This window comes from Nothoprocta perdicaria, unplaced genomic scaffold (genome assembly GCF_003342845.1).
Source record: "Nothoprocta perdicaria isolate Ctin4 unplaced genomic scaffold, notPer1 scaffold_145, whole genome shotgun sequence".
Taxonomy (NCBI): Eukaryota; Metazoa; Chordata; class Aves; order Tinamiformes; family Tinamidae; genus Nothoprocta; species Nothoprocta perdicaria.
This window is the reverse complement of record NW_020454594.1, coordinates 468,721-487,408: the sequence shown is the minus strand read 5'-3', so window position 1 is coordinate 487,408 and position 18,688 is coordinate 468,721. Positions and strand designations below refer to the sequence as shown.

Here is an 18,688-nt window from a genome sequence, read left to right as displayed (position 1 = left end):
GATTTTGTGATTCTGTGATACAGACCTACAGAAAGGCCAGGGCTTCCCTGACTGTAAGCCTGATGTAGTGGTTTTGCACAGACCTCTTTCAGGTGCCCACAGTGCCCAAGAAGACTTAATCTCCTCTGATTGTACCTGGCTGCTGGTGTGTTCAAGTGTTCCCTCTTGTCAGAACGACAAAGTCAAAACAAAACGAAGCCACACGTTGTTCTAGTTAGTTCTGCCTTTGAAATTAGGTTTATTCCTCCACAAAACTAAAGGCAATGGTCATACAAAACCTCTGCTGTGTGGCTGTTGTTACATGCCATGATTCGGAGTTAGAGAAAGCTGCTTTGAGTACCTTGTTCTAACTCTGCTTTAATGGTTTTTGCACAGTTTACTGAGATGCAAGGTTATGGAAAAGATTAAATTAACCTGACTGTAGATAATGTATTAAAGTTCAAAAAGTAGTTTTTCAGTTCTTTTTTTTTTTTTTAATTTCTTTTTTTTTTTCCTTTTCTTTCTTCCAGTTTCAGGACACTGAGGATACATTTGGTTTGGTCTTAGATGATTTTACTGTAGTTCAGACACAGAATGTTTGTGCTTATAAACTAGCTGTTAATTTATTTTTTTCCTTGAAATTAAAATTGATTTACTGTCATCGTTATACAATAAGGGATGGCTTTTAGGTACACAAAAGAATGACATTTCTAGTTGTTCTATATCAAGAACCAAAACACTTAATGTTTTGTTTTTAAGAGATTCTTAAAAGAAGCTTTGAGAAAATTTCACAATTGCAGAGTTATTTTTAGCTTCAGATTTAGAGCTTGGCTAGAATTTTCTTTTAAAAATGGAAGCTGGATCTGTGCCCGTTCTGAGACAGGATATTGTGCTCGAAAATGTGATTGTGATCCATGCCAGACCTTTTCCGGAGTATCATAGTATTTATAATTCTTCTCTGCAGTAAAAGAAGGAAGATGCACACATTAATTCTTCCAAAGTCCAGTAAAGACTAATCCCCACATGGTTTCCTCATCATGTTTGGTTTTGATATGWTTGTATCAGTTTAGCAGCCTTTTTCAGTGGGAATATTTGGGGGAGGCAGAGTGATATCATCTGATAATGTGGGAGGAAATTCAGGAACATATCCTCAGACTTTGATTATTAGTCAAACAGCTGAGTCTGAGAGAAACTGGCTTTGTTTGGGAATAAAAGACATAGATATGTCTAGGAATAAATTACAAATTCTCAAATTCCCTGATATTTTGAGTATTAAAAATACAGTGCACAAATTACAGTATACAGGTAGAAGCTGGGTTGCCAGCTCTTTGCCTTTGGGCTGGACCTGCAGTGGAAATCTTGCTGTTTTGTGAAGGTGTTTTAGCACTCTATTTGGTGCTAAAAGCATGTGGAAACTGAAGTCTTGCTTTTTGTGTGCTTTCAGATATCTGCTTATGAGGATTCAGTTGCTACTCATCTTGCMAAAATCCTCAATTCTGATCAGCATTCAGTTGTCATATCGTCTGCCAAGTGAGTTAATGGTTATTGCATATGATGTGTAGGATAAACCACTTGTGTAATATCACTGTTTTAGACCATAATAATCTTCTTTGTAAGCTTGAATTTCTTATGACTGGCCCAGCTGGCTTGGCTTAATATAGCCTCATTTGTACCTTATAGAGTAGATTTTTTTTCTGTAGAGATATCATGTGCTGCAACTGCAGTGGATGTCTTAATGCCAAACATTAAAAAAAAAMCACATTTTATTAATATAATGTGATTTTAAACCACTCAAAATCCAGCATGCAGTTTAAATATGAAAWGTACAGTTACTAATGTGAAAATGTGATCTAGTTCACCTCACAATTTTTATGTTCTGTTTTGCTCCTACTGTGTCAATAAGAGAATGAACTACTTCCCCAGTGCAATGTAGCATTTCGGCTGCATAGCTCTCCTCTAGCTCTCTGTATTGATAAAAAAAAAGGGTGGTCTTTAAGAACAGGTTTTATTCCAAACTGAAACACTTAAAAATGATGAATAGATACTCTAGAAATCATGAACCTCATCCAAAATCATAAATATTCTACCTATACTTTCTCTGTGATTTTTTTTTATGACAGATCATAGAATCAATAATATATGTGAATGTCTTTACATCTCTTTTTCCATTCAATTAATAAAATATGATTTTTAAAGCACACATACTACATGCTGAAAGCTGACCTCTGAGCTGAACTCTATGGAGTTCTTCAACTCCACATTGTAGATGGCGTCTGTGTCTTCCTAAATCTCACTATTTAGTTTCTGTCAAATAAGTTTAAAGCAGATGAATGSTACAAACCAGTTGCCCACACCTTATTAGTGAATTTTCTTTGCCAAAGAGGTAATAATAAGCACATGTTTCTCTGATGTGCACACTGAAAATTCATTTCATCCACTGTAGTTTGTGTAGAGATGCCTCAGCGCTGCCTGTAGCTCCTGTAATCCTGAGAGCTGCATGGGCATAGGCTTTCAGCCAAGAAGTGCTCCATCAAAGTCTGTAGGTACTCATGTGAGGTTGCGTTTGAAGTTAATAATTTTGATATGGGAAAGTACACAAGCACAGGAGAAAAATGTTTTCATTTCAAGCTTGTCTGTTGAACTTTGAATTATGAATTTATCTAGTTCATAAATGCAKTCACAGAGTTCCCTTTACAACAAAAATTCCATATAGTAATATGCATGTGAATCGATGGATGTAACTTAATCAGTTGCTCATCCACGTACATTTGTGTAAAGTATGTTGTCAAAACTCAGGATTTATTTTAATCCCTCATGTTTTGGGGTAGTACTAGATGTAATTTAGATAAAACCCCTAAGAACATGTTAATAATTTAAATAAAATTAATCCAGAAATTTTATATCCAGGTGTATTTATTTTATTTCATTTGATTTCTTCCCTCTATTTTTATCTGAAGAATATTATGCGAAACTGTAAAGGACTTTGTTGCCAAAGTAGGGAAGACGTATGAAAAACCAGTGGAAAATGCAGAAGAAGCTGATACCATGGCCACTAAAGTAAGATTATGATTATTTGGAGGGTTGTTTATTCTTTTAAGTATATAGCTTGTGGATTTTTAATTTTCGAATAGCTCCTGGATGCCCCGTTCGGTTCATTTTCAGGTCTGTGACTTYAAAATATTTTTCCTCCTAGTAGATAGAGCAGTTATTTCCAAAACATATTTAACAACTTTAAACAATTCCTTAGAAACTCTGTGTATGCTGAGTAGTGCTTTCTTTTCTTTCTTCCTTCATATAGGATAAAGCATACAGGATAAAAAGTACAGGGATAGACAGAAATATTTTCCAGTGGAAGTTGAACTTTTCTCTAAAAGGAATTATGTTAGCTACCAGAAACTCACAGAATAATGAATAGAAAATATGTTGGATGAATGAGGGAAAGAGAGATTATAATGTTAAAAATAATGGATTAGATTGCAAATTTTAGAGATCATGTTGCACAATCGGTTAAAAAAGAAGAAAGGGATCTGATTTGAGGCACAAAACCTACATGAACTAAAAAAAAAAAAAAGAAAAAGAAAAACCACGATAACAATCCCAGGGTCAAAAAATGTGCTTACTAAGTGGCAATTATTTTGTGATTCATGTTTCTGTACTATTCAGTGTATGTTTTAGAAAATGAATAAATCCTCTTTTTAAATCCTTTCTCTCTGAGGAAAGATATTACTGGTTTCTTTTCCCTTAAATGTGGTAAATCACCTCTTTTCCAGCATACCTGGAAAGAGCAGCTGCATAGCCAGGGATAGAGGTGTTCAACAGTGTTCAGTTCTGGCATGACCCTATTTGCTCTCTGGGAGATGACATTAGCTTAAATGTACAGATGTGAAGCCAAAAAAATCTTGAATTCTCAATTGTGCAGCTGGGCATTTGCCCATGGATTAGTCCCCTAAGTGGGGGTACTGAGTGCCCATAATTTGCTTTACTGAAGGGTGTGTGTAAATCTGTGGTAATTCTGACTGTGCTGCAAATCATCCAAAAAAAAAGAGCAAGATCTAATCTGCACCCGTGCTGTGTGGCAGGCTGGGTTTATCACGGTGTATTATTTTAGTCTGAATGTAGCTTTTTGGGGGTGTAATTGCTGCTCTCTGGTTGGGTGTCACAAGGTCTGTCTGCAAAAAGCCACACAGACCTATTCATAACTTGATATTACTGAATGGTAAATCTAGGTTTGGACTCTATGTGGACACTTTTAAATCCTCCCTCATGGAGAGTTTAGAACCCTCCATGTAATTTCCCCAAAATTTGCCTGAGATGTTCACTGGTTTTGTTTTGTTTTGTGTGTGTCTGTGTGTATGTRTGTTCTGCTCCACTCTTTTTGCAATGCATTGCCTCAGTGCACAGAGCTAAATGAGAAGCTAGACCTGTTGCTCCAAGCCCTGCACTCCGAAGCCCAGGCTGCTCCCATTCTCCCAGGCATCACTCCCCCCATCGTGGAAGAGGAAGGCGAGGAATTCTCCAGTGAAGAATCCTTGTCTGAAAGTAAAGAGCAATTAGCAGAGTGTGTTGCAAAGTCTTCCACCCAGAAACTCTTCAAACCAAGAGAACAGCTCATGCTGCGGGCAAACAGTTTAAAGAAGGCGGTGAGACAGATCATTGAACAAGCAGAAAAAGGTGCTCATCAGCTATATCTTTTTCCTTGCTGATAGAATAATAACGATAATGATTTTTTGTTGTTTTTACTAACATAAAAGTTCTCAATATTAAGTTTGTTTTGTACATTCTAATGCAGATAAAATTGTTACGTACTGCAAGGAAAATAAATTCTGCTTGCTTGAATGCTGCTGACTGTATGCAGTATGTGTACACACAAACTCTCAATGCCTGTCCGTGAATGGGCACAAATGTTTCTTTAGTAACTACATTCCTGAACAAATTGAAAATTTCTGGCAGTAAATCTTTGCACAAAGGATTGCTAAGGTCCATTTCACTGAGTTGTCAGCAGAAACCCTTTGTTAGTATTTGTAATSCTGAAACGAAAGCTATAGAGACCAGAAGCTTGTTTTCAATTTATGTAGATTTTTCTTTAACATATTATTTTTCTTTTAATGAGCAGTAGTGGATGAGCAGAATGCGCACAGTGAAGAACAAGTGAACCAATCCCCAGTAGAATATAGCAAAGAATTGGATGAATCAAAAGAAGAGGAAAAAGAGGAAGATACAAAGGAATTTGAGTCCCAGTCAGGTGAGTAATTTAGAAATAAAGTAATTTAAACATGCAGTTTTATGAAACAAACCTTGTTGTCCTATGCTTAAAATGCTTAGTAAGATTGATTATCTAAATGATTATCTAAATGATTAAAATGATTATTTCTACTTTTTATACTGTATACTTTTTGGAAAAAAATCTTTCTGCATGGACTTTCTTTTACATTCCTGGCTTTTGCAACCCCTTGTATTGCATGCACTGGAACAAGGTGTGAAAGCTTAAAGTTTTGATTTCTAATTTCTAATTAGTCTGATAGTATATTTTTCTATGAAGATATTATTTGCAAAGTACTGGAGTGTTGTTTAAGTAGAAATTATTCACACATTTTAATAGAATTGGCTAAATAAAGTGGTGGAAAAATGCCAGGGATACGATAAATATATTTTTGAATAGCTATACAAAAGCTGAAAAGGCATTTTTGAGGAAAGAAGTCTCTGTTTATCCCAGCCCTGAGCAGGGAATAGAATAGGTAATAGCAGTGATAACCTGTCTCAGCCGCAGGTTCTGTCAGTCATTTCAGTTTAGGGTGTTTAACTTCATCTAAAACAGACATATTCGTTCATTCATTCAACATCACAATGAAATTGTGATATTTCATGTGAGAGTTTACCTCGAGACAGATTTGTTGGAACTGAGACAGAATGAATACTTAAGGGTTTTATATGAATCGGAGCCACTCAAGACAGGAAAGTAGAAACTGGAGCATGGACTTCTCTTGGGAAGTGGCAAGACTGAGTTCAGTCTCGCTTTTTGCCTAGTTTAGAGCAGAGATTTGAACCAAAGTCTTAAATATATAGTGTATGTGCAACTGATTTTATTGCAGATTTGCTTAGGTTTTAGAAGATTTGGAAGGGAGTCATTTAAAATTAGCAGTACAGCTGCTATAGTCATTCAGTTTGGGTTGGAAAATTAAAAAGAAATGTTAATATGGAAAACTGTTCCAGCCATCTGTTGAGATCTAAGGCTAGCTGTGGGTGCTAAAAAGTATTCTCAGTTATAACAAGTTAAGAGTTTTATTCCGTTTTTATTAATTGTCTGATTTTTATCTGCGTGCCTTTAGAGAAGCAGCTTTGTCATTAGTTGAATCATGTGTCAGAATACCCCATTTACAAAATACTTGCTGAATTTAACTAAGTTAAATCATTTACAAGTGGACAGGCCAAAGAATCAAGATGATTAAGAGAAATAACATGATCTTACTTTTTTTTTTCTAGCTACTGATGTTCAGGTCTGGGTTTTCACTGCTTCTTTCAGATAAAAAATCCCTGTCACAGTTATTAGGGCTTCTTCCAGTGGCAACATGTTTAGCTTTATTGTCCCAAAGAAAGATCAGGCTGGCTCCTCAACAGCTGTTGCCTGCTATACAGCAAGCCATATAGTAAGTCACTATGGAACCTATACTTGATTTCCAAACTATAGAGCCCTGTACTAGCTCTGTCCTTGGTCGGATCCATTTCATCAACTTCAGCTGTCCAGCTGTTCCTGCTTTCCTGTAGGAGCATCATTTGGCCCTCACTGTGGGGTTTTGTAAGTTGTTTTCCAAAAAGAGGAACACAGTATTTCTATGTAGTTGACATAAGCTGGTTTTGAAAATGCAGCAGAAATAATACAATTGTGTTATTTGTGTCATTCACTGTAATGAAGCAATCACAATAGTGACTGATTTGAGTTTGAAACACCTTTCTTGGAAGGTAGCATTTTCATAAAGTGAGAACCCATTTTTTTGCTAAGCCTTCCTTTTGACTACTGAGTATTTCGTGACTGAGCTTAAAATAGAAATTTATAGAAGAGCATTCTCCACTTATCTCCTGAAATAGCACAGTGCTAATTCCCACATTCAAATTATAGGGTAAGTCCCTCTTCCATGTGTCCTTTATGAAAACTGCCCGTGACTGGCTGCAGGGCAGCAGGTCTGTAGGAGACCCTCACTTGCCTTTCCCGTGTGTTTGGTTTTGGGCATCAAGCCAGCGCAGCCAGATGTGTTTGGCCATTTCCCATGGCAGAGTTCACTGTGGTGGACAGACTCTGTGTTGGCTGGTAGTTCCTGTGGGAAGGTTATTCCAGAGGACAAAGCTGCATAATAATTTTAGGAGAGCTGTTAGGTACTGCARGTGGAAATTTCAGTCTTGGCCACATCACCAGAATGGACCACAAGAGAAAATGTGAATCATGGAGAGACAGCAGTGACCGATGGTCAGCAGAGGGCAATCTCTAGATACCCAGCAAGCCACTGCCTTTGGCACAAATGAGTTATCGACAGAATGGTGTGGTAGCTGCATCTCCTCCTGCTCCATTAGCTCTAGCTGAGATCTTCAGGGAGCATCATCCACTTGAGGTTCCCCAGTGAATCCGGTAGCTGTGTCAATAGCTCCTTGCTTAAACRTAGGCCATTAGTTTCTTGGGGCTTCTGTTTGTTCAGGATCTCTCACATTTACTTTTCCCCTGCAATGAATTCCAGCCTGTTTTGTCTCTTTTCTTGTCCCTTTCTTGTCATCTCTCCTTTTACCTTAGTTACAGGAATCAGTGCTTGTTGCTTGTTCACTTTGAGCATTAGCACATGGAAGATACCAGCTCTGTGGGCCTGACGGATGGGACAAATATATAGAGAAATACATATGCATGCATACATTTTTTTAAGTTTTTTTTATATATATATACACACACACTCATACTTTACATATGCATATAAACCCCTTGTTTTTGATGATGTCATTTCTGCGCTTGTTAGGGAGGTGTATTGTTCTTCATACATCTGAAATGTGGGAAATAGAGTGCATATTAATGCTAGCTAGTGGGAGATAGGTGTTTAGGGAGAAAACATGAAACATAAATTCAATTAACTTCAATGAAACATCWGCTTTGCTCATCAGGGCTCTGTTGTTTTTATCAGAGCATGAACAGCAAAAGTTTATCTTTATTGCAGTTATACCCAAGAGCCTCATCTGTCAGATAAAGAGGAGCTGTTCTGTCGATTTTCCTATCTAACGTAACTGCTTTGTTCCCCAGTACGGATAGAAGAAACTGTGAACAGCATTGTGAATTTTTTAGTAGCGTTATGAAAAATGGAAGGTAATTGTGTTCTGAATATTATATTTTATCCTCTGAGAGCTTCCTCTGGTCATTTGATGAAGGTAATATTTTCCATAAGTTAATTACCTTCATCTAAATATTTAATAACTCTTGTTAGATATCATTTGCCATTTTTATTTCTTTTCATGTTTTAACATTACAGGTCAAAGCTTGTCATCCACATAGACAAATCACTATGTAGCATTGATACCACATGGTACGACTACATTTTATGATAATTGCTAGTGCTAGTTTCCAGGCAGAAGGAGGCATTCGGTCATTTACTTAGACTTTCCATGTAACAGTTCAGAAAATTTCACCCACTTATTCCTGTCAAGCATYTAACAATTTCTGTTTGACTAAAGCAAGTCATAGAGAGACCTGTAGTCTTATTCCTGAGATGCAAGGAGAAGAATTCACCATTTCACTGACTAGACCATGATAAATTGTCAGCATTTAAAAAGTGTATGCCCARATCCTAGCTTCAATTGATCTGTCAGTCAGACTGTAGATAAATATGCCAGAATTTTGTGTGAATGTCTGATTGATTTGTCTGGGTTTTGTCAGGTTCAGAAACCTGATTTARGCAGATCCATTGTAGCTGCTTAAAACAAATGGCCCAGCTGGTGATCAGGTATTGCCGTGGCTTAATTTGGGCCTGGGTTCTAATGGTTATCTATATTAAAATTGGTATAAATAATAATGGGCCATGTAAAGTAGGTATATTTATGAACAAATACACATTGRATTTAGGCTTAAATACTTATTACTTCATTAACCTTTCTTCTTTAAAGATGATTGATTTTTTGAAGTTCGTGGGGTTTTYTTTGTGTGTGAAACCTGTTATTATGGTTATCATAAAGTTCCTGCAGTATTAAATACTTTAAGGTTTTAAGGCTGATATAATTTAATTTTTACTAGCAGCTAGAARCAGAAGTGAGGAACTCCTCATACTGAATTCCTTGCATACTCATGTGTTCTTATTTTTGCTTGTCAACTAATCTGCCTGTTTGTGAGGGTTTTTTTCCCTGTTTTCAGAAAAAGGAGTGATGTGAGGGAGAAGGACATGAAGGATATTTCTCACAGGAGGATGACAGATTAATTTTGACAGAAATATTTTGAGGGCTGTGAAGATAGGCATTTGGTAATGTGCTGATAAATCTTACCATTTCTTCTTCTGCACAGTTAAAACTGCCCCAAGATCCCCAGATCGACGTGCAAGTCGAGGTATCCATTCCCAGACAGGCTCCTTTTCTGCTCCAGCTTTGGCTGCTAGCAAAGAAAACCTCCCTGTGCTTAACACAAGRATTATATGCCCAGGTAACCTTGACTTTGAACTCTGCTGTTCCTTTCACAGCTTGAAAATTGCTTTCCCTCCCTTCCCCTGCTTCTTGTCRAGTAACAGTTTTTACCGTTTACTTTCCCCAGGCTTTGTCTGGAAGTGCTACATGAGTATTCTGAATCTAGGTGAACTAATGTACACATCTTTTTGTTCTATCACATAATAGGAAATGCAAATAATGTAAAATGTCCCTGAGTGTTTTACATGACACCAGATATGCAGCAGAAGTGTTGCATTTGATTCTGGAGAAGGGAAGACAAAATTTTGGTTGCTCTGTGGTTCATCCTAATAAATGGAACCTGTTCAGAGCCTGAAGAACAGGCTTATGCCAGGATCAGCCCTCTGGATAAGAGGTGTCCATAAATACCTTTCCAGAAAAGTGTAACTAAAACATTCATTTTTACAGTCTCCCTTGGACCAGGCCTACCTACCTGTTTACTTTGTTCCAGTATTGTTTTTCCATTCCTCTCGTTTCATGTTTGTTTTCTCTGCTTTATCYTAGTCTTGCCTTGGTTTCTATCCCCCCCTCCTTTTTAATGAAGGCATCAAGTGGTGGCTTCTGCACATCTTTAGTGAGAGAAGAACTTCCTACTCGGCTTAGAAATATTCAGCTGAAGGACGGCTTATGGTTGAGCGTTGATCTATGATAGTGGCCTTCTACTATCTTAGACCAATGGAAAAATTGTAAAAATTTGGAGAGGAAACTGAGACTTAAGTAAAAAAGGTCTAATGATCTTTTGGGACATYAGGTGATCCATTTGATTTCTATGGCAGCCAGCCACTGGTGGCCTGAAATCCTGAACTTCCTTTTCATTCCTTTTATTTTCTTTTGTCACCTGATCTTTCCAGTGTGGTATTTGAAGAGGTAATCTCCTCACCTTAGCTTACTTTCTGTACAAAARAGACAGAGGCCAAAGACCTGAAAAGATAAGCAGTGTAGGCAAAAGTTGAGATGGAAACAGAATCACTCAATGTATGGATGAATGCCGTTGTCTCTCAGAATTATGTTATTTAAGGATCTATATTTTTCTCTTTATCATATGAAAATTGTTATTTCTTTCTATTTCTTATCAGGTTTAAGGGCTGGATTAGCTGCTTCTATTGCAGGAAGTTCAATCATTAGTAAAATGTTATTAGCAAATATTGATCCATTTGGTGCTACACCGTTTATTGACCCGGATCCAGATTCGCTGTAAGAATGTTTTTTCCTGTATCTACTGTGTTTCTTTCTTTCCCCCCCCCTTTTTTTTTAACAGTTCCTAAACTGCTATAGTTTCTCTTAATCTCTTTTTCATCATGTTATCATTTAAATGACTGAAATAAATTCACAGCTTTCTTGGGCTGTCGATCTCAACATCTGAAAAGAGATTGCATTGTTCCAGTTCAGCATAGGCCCTTAGTTATATATATAATGATATAATGCAGAGTGGTGTTGCAGCAGCAGGAATAACTTGCTAATCTCCCCCTTGCCTACTAGTTCTGAGAGGAGGAGGACGGGAGGGTGGCGCTTAAAAGTTGAGTTTTCCTTTTGAACTGCTGTGCTGAACAGCAAGATGTTGAAGCGAGGTTCAAACACTCCTCATTAGGTAGTGGAGGAGGAATAGGGATGTTGCCTGAGTGGTGCCATGAGGTGGAGGGGAGCAAATTTTGTGTCCTTAAGGTGGATTTCCTGAAACCTGGTGTAGTGTTGGCAGAGAGATGGTAACTGGGCCATGGGCCACTGCCCTCCAGGTCTGAAACAGCCTGGAGCAAAGCATTAACGTGCAGAGAGCATTGGCTGTCCCCATATTTTAGTGTCAGAGCTCTGTGTTTTGGGTTTGATTGGACAGTGCTAGGATGGGAATGTGCTGCTGCTGCTTCTTGTCCCATGGAGAGGAACTCCCACTGGTGAAGGTCTGGCAGACAATCCGTAACTTGAACTGCTGTTGTGTTTCCGTGGAAAGATTCAAAGGAAACACCTCATGCCATCCTTTGTTGACGTTCTGAGACCAGCCACAGTCTTGGTCAAAGCTGTGTATGTCCCGTACTGTACAAATGCACACATAATGACCACTTTTCTCCTAACAGGGAGGGATATTCAGAAAAATGTGTCATGAACAACTACTTTGGAATTGGATTAGATGCAAAAATTTCACTTGAATTTAATAACAAGAGAGAAGAGCATCCTGAAAAGTGCAGGTAATAGGATTATCAGGGGCAGAGACAAGATATATTCCTGATATTAATTTTCTTATCTCTTTATTTGAAGTCTTTACCTTTTTCATCTCCCTAAAATACAAGAAATAATAATCTGTGTATATTAGTATGTAAGTCTTATTTTATCTGTTTTCAGAAGCCGGACGAAAAACATGATGTGGTATGGAGTTCTTGGCACAAAAGAGTTACTGCAGAGGACTTACAAGAACTTAGAACAAAAAGTTCAACTTGAGGTAATTTTTATTTATAATCTTAATGAGTTGTGGGATTTTTTTTGTTTTGTTTTGTTTTTCTGCTTCTGCAACACGTAGTTCAGAATTTTGGGTTCCTTTTGAAGCCTTTTAGCATTCTTGTATCACCTCAAGCCAATAGAATTTTGTGTTTTTTTAGTTTTATTTCTTTTATAAGAGATATAGCAGGATGTTTCCTAGTGTTCACTACACTAAAGTGAAAGACCAATTTTTAAGAACAGGAATAGAAGCACACACACAAACTARTATGCTAAACAGAGGAAAGAGATAAAGTATCCTAATCCTTCAGGCTCAGTTTAAACTATCTGAAAGCTCAATTACACATTTACCAAAAGGACATGGAAGGTCTTAGAGGACATATTCCTGACAGAGGACAGCTTCTCCATAAGCTTGCATGCGTAAGTGCAGTTACTTCTGTAGGGACTTTCTCAAATATGTGTTTGAGACAGATATACAGGTTAATAAGGTTGTATCACAGCAACAACACATGCCATGTAAATAATCTAAACATGGATAATTTTAAGTTTCAAAATCAAATATAAGTCTTTCTTACACTACTAGGAAATTAAAGGCAATATAGAGGCAATGTAGAAAAAGGTCATGGGATAATTACACTTGTTTTCGCCCAAAGTTGGAATTTGCCAGAGAGTATTCATTTCTTTTCTTTTTTTTCAATATTAAATATTTTATGTGGAACTTTATGATATTTATATGATAATCCTTTTCAAGTTGAGAGAATAATTTTAATTTATTACAGCTCTTCTCATTGAGCTTTAGGAGGGTTTTGTAGGTAGATGCAGATTGCTGTTATCTAAGGACTGAGTAATTATCGAGGAATTATGCAGTAGCTAGTGAATATAATGACAGGGCAGAACATTATGTATGGTGCAGATAGATTTCTAATTTAAGGATCTTTTGAATAAGATTCAAATAAGATTCAGTAAGGCATTCAAATCTGACCTTTCCATAATTATTTTTGAATATTTCTGGAAGTAAACCAGCAAGAAATCTCATATTCAGTGTTGCATTGCATAATATCAGCCTTATGCTAAAACTTGTGATTAGGTGCACAGTGTTAGAAAATTAAAAAGATTAATATCAGGAATTAGAGGCAAAGCACTATAATACAAATGGCTGTGCAGGATCTGTTAATCTCACAGAACATTTTGGGTGCTATCAGATTTTGATTAAAATGTTAAATTATGTCTTGTTGCTAAGATTAAAAATCAGAGTACATTTCTGAAAATATTTTGCAACTCTTTCTGCTCCTCATTACCTAAATGGTTTTTGCATGGTATGTASTATGGTGACATATGTGTGTGTTCATACAGTATTTGTATGTATGGTTATCTGTGGTCTTGCTGAGTACCACTTGAAGCTGCTCGTGTTTTTTGGAGGATCAAAAAGGGACTAAATGGCAAGAGGACGTAGGACCTACCTCTTGTCTGCAAAATCAACAACTTCCAACCATAGCCAGGGTAACAGCTGTGGGTTTTATTCCAGGTTTGCCTTTGTTCTTTTGGATTGAGAGGGTTTCATTTTTACCATGAAACCAAATATACAAGTGCTAACAAAATACTTATCTAACTTCATGTTTGTGGTTCTGCCAGAGACATTCTTGGGTTTAAGATTTTTTTTGATTGATAGATTTACCCGAGTAACAAGCATATTTCGATTTTGAGAATGCAGCTATAGGATGGGAGTCTAATTATTCAATGAGTAATGAAGCTTGTTGTAATGTCCATGGTTGTCCTACTGTTTAAAGTCAGTGATACAGTTTTTCTCATTGCAAAAAAGTATTCTTTGTTCTTGTTAGATAGTGTAGGAGAAATTTCACAATCAGGGATGTGAAAACGTTTCTCTGAAGAAACATGTAACACTTCTGCTCTAGGTGCTAGCGTTTTGTCATCTCTATAAAAATTGGTGCTGATCTTGAGAAGAAGAGGTTTGTATCAGAGCTGCCTCACAGTGTGGGTGGAATGAGCTTGTGCCAACCTATTAATGACTCTCCTCTCTGTTCTCCCCTGCTGGCTCTGCTGAAGCTTCAGATATTAAAAATGGTTGATTGCTTTTATTGCATTACTCTGTACTGACTGAACTTTATCCATTGCAGTGTGACGGACAGTACATCCCCCTTCCAAGTCTGCAGGGTATAGCTGTGCTAAACATTCCCAGCTATGCTGGTGGGACTAACTTCTGGGGTGGAACCAAGGAAGATGATGTGAGTAGCACTAAAGAAAAGTAACTTTATGAGCAGAACGGGCATAGAGTCCACATTGTGTTGTTCTTACTGCTCTCATTTAACTTGGGTAATACTGGTATATTRCCAGTATACTGGCATATAATACTTTTACTCGGAACTCTTACTGTTTGAGTTTAAACTGTAGGGTCTGAATCAAAATACGGTTTTCCTTTCTGATTTTTTTCCTTCCTCGTTAAACTCACAACTCATTAAACTCAGAATTCAGCTTCAAATTAGATTGATATTCTACTGTAGATTATCCAGGATTTTTGTCACAAAACAGTTTTGTTTTCTTGTATTTTCTCTGTCTTTATAAAGATACAGATATATCTATTTATATATGTGTGTGCTTATATGTATATATACACACACCACACAAAAAATGTAAACAAGTCTTGATGTCCTTTTCTTATTGTTATTATATGTCAGAGCATGGCAGCTATGTTTATATTTGGCTAGGAATATCTAACATTTTGATATTCTCCATGTTCACATTCACAGTTTGAGTCTCTTGTATCTCGTGTGTCTGCCCAGCTCTTAACTCAGGTGTTTATTTTTCTCCCTGGGCCCTCTCAGAGAGAGAGAGAGAGAGAGAGAGAGAGAGAGAGAGAGAGAAGATATGTCCTAGCTGTCATAGTGATGCACAACAAGGGTGAATTCCTTGGAGTGCTTTTACAGATGCTCTTAGTCTTCTGGTGATCAGGTGTGCCAGAATTGTGACATGTTAGTTCTGGACAAAGTCAGGTGCAAAGCTCACTGTTTGAGTGAAGTCTGGAGTGACTGATCAGCAGAGATRGTGACAGCCTGAAATGCTGCTGGTTCTGCTTATCTGGACAGAAGAAAGTTGTTGCCTGCAACTTTTCTCTGAGATATTATCAGTGAGCCAAGCATACTAACTGAGTTGAGCTGGGTTTATTTAAGCATGCTTTACTGATCTCAAAAAGCAGGCTAAAGACATGATCATGATGAGATACACTAGGGAAGGAGAGAATTATTTCTTGAATGTTGGTACTTACAGATTTGTTTGTGTTTATTAAAAAAAAAAAAAAGACAGTTTTTCAGCAAAGATACTTTCTTGTGGAGAGATACGAAAGACTGGTTTGTGGTTTGCCTTTCCTCATGCTAAAATGAAAGTCTGGTAAACAAAAATAACTAGAATGAGGACTTCCCCATTAAATTCTCTCTTAGGTTGTACCTGTATAGGCCCTGACTAATTGCAGCTTTTAGACTCCTTTCATGGACACTGCCTGGTGTCCTTGAAGGTATTTTGGTCACCCCTGCTCTTTATACTGTTACTGAAGTGACTCCTCCTGCTGATTATACTCCCTCATTGCTCTTTTTTTCCCTATCAGGATGAAATGGTTAAGTTTCAAATGACCTTAGGGCTTACACTATTTCCTGCTGGACCCTTGGCCCTTGGTCAGATCCAGCCTAAGACTTCCCTGGGGCTTGGTTAAATCCCCTGCAGGACTCCAGGTGGCAATGGCACGTTGTGTGCTTTGCATGAGCTCATACAAATCCAAAGTCTTAGCTGCATCGGGACTCTGGTTCTCCAAAAGCAGTTTTCATGTTTACTGCAGATGACTTGATGCAGTGCAAGCAAAATTCTCCTCAGAATTAAAGCAGCATTCAATAACACAGACTGTGGACTCAGATGTTGGTTTCCAGGGAACTGAAACATAGGAGGAGAAACATCTCTAAGGAGAGAAGAGTGACATTACTTAACTTTAAGAACCTCTTACTTATTAAGTGCTTTGGCAAAGTGCAGATTTGAATAGTCCTTCCATCTTATGTTGAAAAACATATCCTAGGCCTTATGCTGAAATGTGTCATCTGAGGGTATTATACCTGGTCATTCAGATATTTGAAATGCTGTTATTATTGCCCTTTTAAGATAACATTTTTCTGCAGTCCATAATATCACACTCCTGTAACCTTTGAGTCATTGAGACCTTTGACAGTATAATTTTTGATGAGTAAATAAATTAGAATATTTAAGTGTCAGAAGTTACTCTGGAGTCAAACGTACAAGAAAGAAGACTGAACTCATGTCTCATTTAACATATGAGCTAAGCAAGAGGTTTACCATCAAAAGTGGATGTTTTTTTTTTTTCTTCCAGATATTTGGGGCCCCGTCGTTTGATGATAAAATCTTAGAAGTTGTCGCCGTATTTGGCAGCATGCAGATGGCAGTTTCCAGAGTCATCAAGCTGCAGCACCACAGGATAGCCCAGGTTTGTTTCTCATCTGAAAGCACGTGACGTAGTTGGCAGCAGCTTGGGATGCTGGAGGATAGTGGTGCTCTAGATGTCCTGTGCCTTAATAAAGCGTTGACGCTATTTTAATTTTAGCAGCTAACAAGTTGTCTTGTGTGACGAATGAACTATAAAAGTGCTTCATCCCTGAGACAAACCTGGAGGGAAGCCACAGCTCCTAGTAATCAACATATTTCAGGTGGACTGTCAGTTTCATTAGTATTTATTGCTCTGTGAAATAACGTGTTTGTTCTTCTCCAGTGTCGGTCAGTAAAGATCACCATACTTGGCGATGAAGGGGTTCCAGTGCAAGTGGATGGAGAGGCATGGATCCAGCCCCCCGGTGTTATTAAAATTATACATAAAAACAGAGCTCAGATGCTGACACGAGACAGAGTATGTTGCAGAAACTGTGTTATGAGATACCTTGATTATTGTTGCTTTCTGTAGTAATTTGGTTCAATCATAGCATGAAGAAACAGAGCTTATAAAATCATAAAAGACGTAATTAGAGCTTATAACAGAGCTTTCAGTTTTATGACTTTAATTCATATAATTATTGATAGTTATATAATTTATATAATAAGCCTAGCAGAGAATTGTTCGATTTTTATAAATGATTCAGACCTTTGGTAACTTTTATGTGTCTGATTAATGATACTCCTATATCGTTATTAATATTTGAAGAAGAAGAAGAGTCAAAATTTGATTTTTTTTTTTCTTTCTGTGAGGCATGCTGTGTATCTGTGTATGGCTAGTCACATATGGGAGCTTTTAGCACAACTGCAGAAGTGGCAAAGATACAAATTTTCAGAATATATATTTGAAATTTCTGCCCCCTGTCTCTGGCCTTCTAGTCATCCCTCTTCCTGATGACATGGTCTCAAAAATCAGAGACAAGCAGAATCTCATCACAGAGTCACTGGAGAGGTCATGTTTCCCTAGGACTATGCCATAAAAGGCTTAACTGTCCCTCAGTTCTCTGTCCCTAACTGGCTGTTTAATTTACTCTGAAATTAATAGCATTTGACCAACTTGTTTATTAAATTTGTTACATTTTTTCATACCTTTTTTCTTTTTAAGGTTTGACCGTTGTAGTGTTTTCAGATTTGGAACTTCCTATCCTTGCAGAATATTTCTATAGTAAGGTCTTTGTGGTTGTATAGTTTTGAAAAGGTACTTGATAGAAGGAAAGAGACAGTTAAACAGTTAGACTTGATAGAAGGAAAGAGACTTGCTAGAAGGAAGGAGACAGTTTTCAGAAGTGAACAATTCTTTGTATTAAGTTTAAAAAAATGAATTGCCATTTCATTACGCAATTATTCATTATTGTATTATTTGTATAAGATCATGTGCAATTCCATGTGCTTTCGTATGCGTATATATGTACACACACACACACACAGATTTTTTTTTTTATATATATATATATATATATAAATAAATAAATACTGAAAGTGCTATGAACTGAACATATAATTCATTTTGACTAGGCTTTTGAAAACACCCTGAAGTCCTGGGAAGACAAACAGAAGTATGATTCCTGCAAACCTGTCATTCGATCTCCCTTGTACCCTCAACAGGCTGTTGAGTTGGCCACAGAAGAGGAAGTTGCACAGATACAGCTGTGCTCACAAGCTGCAGAAGAGCTAATTACCAGGTACAGTAAAATTAGTAAGTTTGGCACTCTGTACATGAAGACTGAATTATTCATAGAAATGCTTATATAGCCCTAGAAGGATATATTTTTCCCTGTCTTCTGATTAATGTTCCACTCTTATTAGTCTTTTGATTTGGTGGGATTTGGGATTTTAAAGGCTCAACTCATTTGTGTGTGTAGCTGTTCAGATTTTTTTCTAGTAAAAGCTGACTTTTTGAAGAAGTAATGGAATCAGAAGAGCAGATATTTTTTTCAGAGAGTTCTTTGTTTGAAATGCCCCCCTTGCACAAAAGCAAAAATACATTCAAAAAGAGAATGATACCAAACTGGGAGGAGTAGCTGATAGCCCTGAGGGCTGTGCTGCCATCCAGAGGGACCTGGACAGACTGGAGGACTGGGCGGTGAGAAACCTCATGAGGTTCAACAGG

The 18,688-nt window shown here is 37.3% G+C and overlaps 1 protein-coding gene across 1 annotated transcript in view; it reads left to right on the top strand.

Annotated features, from left to right (window-relative positions):
- Positions 1-18,688, top strand: part of DGKH (diacylglycerol kinase eta) — a 147,823-nt gene that overhangs the window by 114,154 nt on the left and 14,981 nt on the right. The window contains exons 14-25 of the mRNA XM_026034502.1: positions 1,424-1,509; positions 2,937-3,036; positions 4,374-4,650; positions 5,093-5,221; positions 9,500-9,634; positions 10,731-10,848; positions 11,724-11,834; positions 11,989-12,085; positions 14,217-14,324; positions 16,466-16,579; positions 16,862-16,996; positions 18,094-18,260. Of these exons, the coding sequence (XP_025890287.1) occupies positions 1,424-1,509; positions 2,937-3,036; positions 4,374-4,650; positions 5,093-5,221; positions 9,500-9,634; positions 10,731-10,848; positions 11,724-11,834; positions 11,989-12,085; positions 14,217-14,324; positions 16,466-16,579; positions 16,862-16,996; positions 18,094-18,260 (1,577 nt within the window). The remainder of the gene's footprint in view (positions 1-1,423; positions 1,510-2,936; positions 3,037-4,373; positions 4,651-5,092; positions 5,222-9,499; positions 9,635-10,730; positions 10,849-11,723; positions 11,835-11,988; positions 12,086-14,216; positions 14,325-16,465; positions 16,580-16,861; positions 16,997-18,093; positions 18,261-18,688) is intronic.